Source organism: Akebia trifoliata, chromosome 3 (assembly GCF_017979445.1).
Source record: "Akebia trifoliata isolate Shusen 1 chromosome 3, ASM1797944v1, whole genome shotgun sequence".
Taxonomy (NCBI): domain Eukaryota; kingdom Viridiplantae; phylum Streptophyta; class Magnoliopsida; order Ranunculales; family Lardizabalaceae; genus Akebia; species Akebia trifoliata.
Window position 1 is genome coordinate 25,331,690 of NC_141377.1, and position 7,878 is coordinate 25,339,567.

A 7,878-nucleotide genomic window follows, 5' to 3' on the forward strand; every position below is an offset into this window, starting at 1 on the left:
TGATCAAAGGATTACTTCTTTTTATAAATAAATAATCCTAGTCCTAATAATTTACCAATTCTACTCTTACTAAAATACCTATCCAAATCAAATACCTATTAAAGCAATAATTAATCCTACCGGTGGAATCCTAATAAAAATAGAAATTAAACCTAATGAAAATAGAGTTCTAACAATGTCCCTTTTAAAAATTTGGCAGATTTACCAAAACATGCACAACTTTTCAATTATTTACCAAAACGGTAAACTGTAGCAATTAATCCGAAAATGGTAAATTTATTGTTTTCAGAATTAATTTATTTTACCAAAGCGGTAAAAACAGTAATCCATTATTTTTTTCTTTCGAAAATACCCTTTTGTTAATTTTGAGTGAAAATACCATTTTGTCCTCGTCTATTTCATAAAAATTTCTGTAATTTTAGTTGTAATTGTTTCCTTCGACCAAGTGCAGCAAGAAATCGAAAACGAAGAGGTATGACCTCCCTCTCTCTCTCTCTCTCTCTCTCTCTCTCTCTCTCTCTCTCCCCGTTGGACAGATTTAGAAAAGGAATGTTGCAAGTTTCCCTCTCTCTCTTTATCTTTTTCAGTTGTGAGAATGTGAGAAACTTGCAAGTTTCTCCGTTTTGGTCTCTCACTGTTGTGGAGATCATGAGAATAGTTTCGACCTATCTCTCACTGTTGTGGAGATCATGAGAATAGTTTCGATCTATCTCTCTCTGTTGTGGAGATCGTGAGGAATTTGAATCGAAATTGTTTGTGTATGTGTTTTGGGATATTCGAACCCTAAACTGTAAATTCGATTAGGTACAATTAGGATTTGAATTTTTAGACTATTTAGGATTGATATAAATTTTATCATTAAATGACTAATTTTTTGGATTGATTTGGATTTGTTAGAGTTTCATGTTTAATGTTGACTTTCTAGAGTTGTATTAGATTTTTAATGTTTAAAGAAATGCAGGAATAATTTTTTTATTATTTAGTTTTATTAAAATTTTATAGAATTTTAAATTATAAGATGATATTTTTCTCATGAGTTAGAACTACAATTATTAGTGTCTTAGAACTTGATTATCGTGTTGCATTTAATCTGTTCGATGTATTGCTTCTTGAAGGTTCGATAAAATGTGTACCATTTTTTCCTAGTATTTTTATAGATTTTCCATTTTATCACAAATAATCTCACTTTTAGTATGAAAATACCATATGTATGAAGTCACCGTATGTAGTCGAGATGAGATTATTTTGAAGTTAAAATACTTGTATATAATTAGCCATCCATTGTTGAGATAGATATAGAAAACGATGCAGACGTTAAAGAGATATTGTCTGGAGTACCGGAAGATTCCCAAACCATATACGTTTTCATCATGAAATCTCGACACCTTGTTGAAATGAAAAACGATACTAAGCGTTTGAACTATGAATTGTATCCTAATCTTTCATTTTGAGTTCGATCCCAATTCAAATATTTTGCTAGGAAAATATAATGGTCATAATATATGTGAAGATGATTGATTATTACAAATGAATTTTAGTTTTAAGCTAAGATACCTTTTTAGAGAGAGTAGTTCGTCTTCTAAAAAGGGGAAGGTTTCCTTAGGTTCCCATTTCTTACAATTCCTGTCGTAGATCAGGTTTGTTGATCTATGTTTGGATCACCATCCTGATATTTTTAGCGAGATTAGGTATTTTGTTCTTGATATTGTTAGCGATGGACATTGCTATTGGGTTTTTGTCGATATGATTCCCCTTTTGGATGTAAATTTGGCATTCATTGTTGTTGTCACACATTTGCTGTACTTCTCTTACCTCTGTCCATGTTGAAGTTAGGATATTATTTGTTTTAATAAAAATCTGTACGTCAGGAAGAAATAAACATTCACAATGAAATTGGACACTTCGTAGCGTAACTTTGAAGCTTCACTTATTGCTTCAACCTTCCAAAATTAACCCCACCAAGCTTGTGAGTAGAAGGAAATACAACTGACTTAAGCTGAGCTTGAGCATAAAACTTTTGAGGTCAATGTTTGAGTGTTGTATGGGTGTTGGCACAAATTCATAATCTATTTGGAAGCGAGTATTATCCAAGTCTTATGCTTAAACAGAAACAGTAGTAGGGGTTTCTTACTTGTAAACCCGTGCAAACATCCTTAAAATGCTTAATTGCAATACATACCTCATGTTTTACACTCAAAGTGTTATATATTTAACCGGTTTGCGGACAAATTGCTCAGTGGTAATAGTGTGGATTTATGCCCATCTCCTCACCATCGATGAAGCCTATAAGAATGCACCTTTAAATACTCAACAGAGTTACCGTAGTGTTCATGATGGTCTTGTGGATGGTGCTCCATGGTAAGGCTTTCGGCCTTTATTTTTGTAACTGCTCTGTTTTTGTTCTCTTTAGCTCTAGATTTTGTTAATTTATTGTTGTTTTGGGCAGCATTTGCATTGTTTAATATGTGATTCAATTGTGTGTCCATATATGATATGTTAAATTTGCAACCAAGATATGAGATTCAGTTGTGTATAGCCGTACATGATCTTTTTTATTATATAACATCCTATGGTATGGACATACGATTACACATTACTAGGGCAAATCCTACCCACCAAATTCGTGTAATATACCTATATGCATGTAAGATAGCAATTTTCTGATTTCTGAAATATGTATAAATCAGTTCTATGTTTCATTGATTTATTAAGAAACATGTATTTTGTCATACAAGTATATCATGCACAAAAAATGGTGACATAGGAAGACAATGAAAAACCTTTGAATGGTGTCTTCTAATGTACACCTAACATGTAAAGTCTATTCTACCTCAAATTTTCAGCATGTAACCAATAAAAGGTGTTGCTAAATTTTTTTTCAATACATTTATTTATGAAATGTCGATTTTTCCATTTATACTAGCCTTACGACATTGACTAAAATAGTTGTGATCTAATGTCAGAAGGAGCCTTCTGACATTGACTAAAATAGTTCTGATCTAATGTCAGAAGGCTCCTTCTGACATTGATTAAAATAGTTCTGATCTAATGTCAGAAGGCTCCTTCTAACATTGATTAAAATAGTTTTGATCTAATGTCAAAAGGAACCTTTTGACATTGAGTAAAATAGTTCTGATCCAATGTCAGAAGGCTCCTTTTGACATTGACCAAAATAGTTCTGATCTAATGTTAGAAGGAGCATTCTGACATTGAGTAAAATAGTTCTGATCTAATGTCAAAAGGCTCCTTTTGACATTCACTAAAATAGTTTTGATCTATTAGATTTTTAATGTTTAAAGAAATGTAATGATATTTTTTTCATTATTTAGTTTTATTGAAATTTAGTAGAATTTTAGATTGTAAGATGATATTTTTCTCATGAGTTAGAACTACAATTGTTAGTGTCTTAGAGCTTGATTATCGTGTTGCATTTAATGTGTTTGATGTATTGCGTCTTAAAGGTTTGATAGAATGTGTACCATTTTTTGCATATATTTTTATAGATTTTCCATTTGATCACAAATAATCTCACTCTTAGTAAGAAAATATCATATGCAGGGAGAATCTAATAAATGGATAAAAGGAAGATTTCGTTGATATGCTTTTATGATGGAGAGATCGTAGACCCATTTGACGGGTTAAGTATAGTGGTAAATGCAAGAATAAGTATGTTGGACGTGATATTTCATTTAAAATATTTACCGACATGATATATGAAGTCACCGCATGTAGTCGAGATGAGATAAATTTGAAGTTAAAATACTTGTATAGAATTAGCCCTCCATTCGTCGAGATAGATATAGAAAATGATGCAGATGTTAAAGAGATGTTCTTTGGAGTATCGGAAGATTCCCAAACCATATACATTTTCATTACGAAATCTCGACGGCTTGTTGAAATGGAAAATGATACTAACCTTATGTATACACAGAATATGTTTGAAAATAGGTATGAGACATCATGAACTCGTATCTATTATAGAAAAAAATTTATTTGTTGTATTTTATTTGTGGTTGATACGAATGATTTACGATTTTACACATGCAGAAGGAAAAAAATATTAGAGCCGATTGTGGTCCCTTCGAAGTTGTTGAAAATAGAAATATGTACAAATAGGTTTGTTATTTCTTTAATTTTATTTTAAATTAGAACCTGTTGCAGTCTAAGTTATATCGATGCGATTCATCTCTAATTATTCTTTTAATCCCATTTACAAAGGAATGTTGAAGATGATCTTATTTCAACAAATCCAACCAAGGGATGCAATGATACTAGACGAATTCCAGATTCATCACCTATTAGGTTAGTATATGAAACTAGGCATACGCTAGGGCGATTCGAACCTTAAAAAATCATATATAAATTTTTCATGAATTTTTTATTCATATTGTTTTGTCTATAGTAAAGTTGGGAGTTCAATTTATCCACCCGCGCATCGAAATATTCCAGATTCAGATCCCTCAAATCCAGACCTATGCGTCGATATTTCAGGATGTTTAACCCCTATGTATGTCTACTCGTATTACTTTCTTCAATTAATCCTCTTAGAAATATTTCTAAATTTGGCACATCTATGTTTACGTACAATTTTCCTTCTACAATGAATTGTCTGTTTGATGGTGGGGATGTTGATATGGATGAGGGTATTTGCTCTCGTAGAGAAAAAAGTAAATTCTTTGAGTTGCGTAATTCATCCGAAAAGAAAGTCTTGAAAAATAGTTCATGCAGTAGTTCCGATGTAAGAGAGGCATTTTGTTGCAACGTAGACATGGGATTAGATTCTGATAAAGGATCTGATGGTGTTGAATCTGACAATATGTGGGAAAAAACTTATGATGAAGGATACGATAACCCATATTTTGAGGAAGAATTTATTGAGTTTTCTCTTGAAAATCGTTCTAGAGGAAGGATGGAATTAAAAGTTGGAAATACGTATGGTTCAAAAAATTTATTTCAAGTAGCTTTGAAAGAGTGTGCCATGTTGTCAAACTTTCAAATTGAACCCATAAGGACTTGTCACACAGCGATCTCAGCCAAGTGTGCTAACCAAAGTTGTCATTTGCGCATTCATGCTACTAAACTCCGCGGGATTCCAACTTTTGAAATAAAGAAGTTAATCTCCAATCATACGTGTGCATTACCAACACGTGGTCGTGACCATAGGCAAGCCAGTAGTCATTGGATTGCAGTTCGAGTGAAGGCAACTTTGAAGGAACATCCCAATATGATACCTGTCCAAATTATCACGTATATTCAAAAACACTTTGGTGCTACAATTTCGTATTGTAAGGCGTGGAGGGCAAAAGAGTTTGCTATATCGGAATTGGTTGGTTCATGGGACGAGTCATATCGTATATTACCATCATATTGTGCAGAGTTAATGCGTGTTGATCCTGATGATGTCACTGTACTTGTATGTAGAGAGGAAGATAGGTTTGCGAGATTTTTTTGGAGTTTTGGTGCTTGTATTAAGAGTTACAGAAATAACATAAGAGGTATTATATCAATTGATGCAGCCCACCTAAAAGGTAAATACCGTGGCCAACTCTTAGTTGCAACTGGCTTAGATGGTAATAACAAGGTCTTCCCAATAGCCTTTGCGGTCGTCGAGAGTGAAAATACCGATTCTTGGTTATGATTTTTTTGAATCCTCGGAGATAAAGTTATTGGAATTGAAAGTTGGTTCGTATTGATATCTGATCATCACCCAGGCATTCTGGAGAGTGTCCCTTTGTATTTCCCAACGTCATCCATGGGTTTTGTTTAAGACACCTATGTAATAACTCCGTACGTGAGTTCAAGGACAACGTTGCCAAACAGAAGATCTGGATGATGGGAAAGATATATAGCATTCCAGCATTTGAACATGAGATGCTTGAGTTGCGCGACACTCAACCCAAATATTACAAATGGTTAAGTGCCATCGATCAGAAAAAATGGACTAGAGCTTACTTTCCTGCCAAACGATATCGCATGATGATGACGAACATATCTGAATGTATGAACAAGGTTCTAAAGTTAGAAAGGGAACTTCCGATTACAGCTCTTGTTCATGCAACACATACTAAGTTGTCTAATTATTTCTTTGAGCGGTCTGAAGAATGCAAACTATTCAAAGATCAGTTGACTCCCTTTGCTCTATGTGAAATTAAGAGATTTGATATTCCATCAAATTATGTGGATGTTCGTCAAACTGGAACGCATATTTACGAGGTTGGTGTACTTAAAAATAGATATGTTTTCGATCTTGGAAAGCTGAGTTGCACATATCGTCGTTATGACCAGCTTGGTCTCCCATGCATTCATGCCATTTCTGCCATCAAGCATAGTAAAATGTCACCGTATGATTTCTCAGAGGATTGGTTCACAGTTGATCGATACCGAGAAACATACAAGGATTCTATCAATCCCACGGTTGATGAAAGTCAATGGATTGTTAGATGTGATGATGTGATCGTATCCCCTCCAGATGTTGTAATGCAGCTCGGTAAGCCAAAAAAAAATAGATTCAAAAGTCAGTCCGAGAAACATTTATATTATCGATGTGGAAATTGTGGACGTCGTGGCCACAATCGTAGGAGATGTGTGTACCCTCCTACTTCATAATTGAGGTTGGCTTCTACTCGAAAAATAGTTATGAATATTTTTGTACAATCATATTACATTATGATATAGTGTAAAGAAGATCCTTCTGACATTGTATAAAAGACATTCTAATATAATGTCAAAAGGATCCTTCTAACATTGTATAGAAGACATTCTGGTATAATGTTAAAAAGATCCTTTTGACATTATATCAGAATAATTGTATTCAAGTGTCCATAGGATGAAATGTAGAAAGAGATATTTTTGAGAAATAATGATCTTTTTATTTTACTTGAGGTGTCCATATGAATCATTATGATAAAATTAGTTATTTTTTATGAATTCAATGTCAACAAGATCTTTCTAACATTTTATTTATTCATTGTATTCAATTGTCCATAAGATCAAATATTTAAGAATTTATAAATGGCTGAACATCTATTTCTTTTCGGTCAATGAACATGTTTAAACAAATTTATAAGTTTTTTGGGCAATGAACATGTCTAAATAATCATTTAGGCATATGATTTTGATTTATTTTGTAAAATTATAAAATGTTTAAACAATCAATTGGATTATGATGGTCCATCATTTTATTATAGTATGAAGAATCACTTGCACGCGTTTTGCAAACATGAGCTTATTACTATGTTTATGTATATTTTGATGGCTTAAAATTTGAACATTATTATGCAGGTATATTTGGATGGCTAAATACTATGTCATGTTTATTGGACGTAAGCCTGGAATATACTCTACTTGGGAAGAGTGTCATAGGTATGTCGATCGTTATCCCGGAGCATGTTATAAGTCATTTAAGACCTTAGAAGATGCTGAGAAACACTTTCTTAATGATCAAGTTCGTGGTGCTTGTCTGAATCAAAAGAAAAATGACAAGTTGGAGGCTTGTGGGATGTCTTGTGTTTTGGTTGGTATTAGTATGGTTTTATTAGCAGTTATGTTGTTAGGTTTTTATGTAATGTGATGTTATTAAAAACAAACCTTTAAAATTGTAATTGAGCAATGAAAACTCCTTTTTGTTTAAAATGATTGTGAATAATGATATAAGTAGATGTTTTACACTCCCAAAAAGTTAAATAATATTCAATGAGATGCCTCTATAGAAGGTAATTTATAGAATTTTTTTTAAATGATGATACGACCACCTTTTGTTTTACACAATTCTTGAATTACTAGAATAAATCTTTATCTCTATAAACCATATTATATTATCTAAAGAGTGATTTGTGTCCTTCTCTCCATTCTTTTATTGCTATGACATTGTGGCCACAG

At 32.8% G+C, this 7,878-nt stretch overlaps 2 protein-coding genes across 2 annotated transcripts; both read left to right on the forward strand.

Moving 5' to 3' along the window:
• The first annotated feature begins 4,909 nt into the window (after positions 1–4,909).
• LOC147406206 (uncharacterized) lies at positions 4,910–5,638 on the forward strand. Its single transcript, XM_086432516.1, has one exon. It carries the CDS (start codon positions 4,910–4,912, stop codon positions 5,636–5,638), a length of 729 nt encoding a protein of 242 aa, XP_086288642.1.
• Positions 5,639–5,832: 194 nt separating this feature from the next.
• LOC147406207 (uncharacterized) lies at positions 5,833–7,412 on the forward strand. Its single transcript, XM_086432517.1, has 2 exons — positions 5,833–6,487; positions 7,282–7,412. Exons 1-2 carry the CDS (start codon positions 5,833–5,835, stop codon positions 7,410–7,412), a joined length of 786 nt encoding a protein of 261 aa, XP_086288643.1.
• Positions 7,413–7,878: the final 466 nt, after the last annotated feature.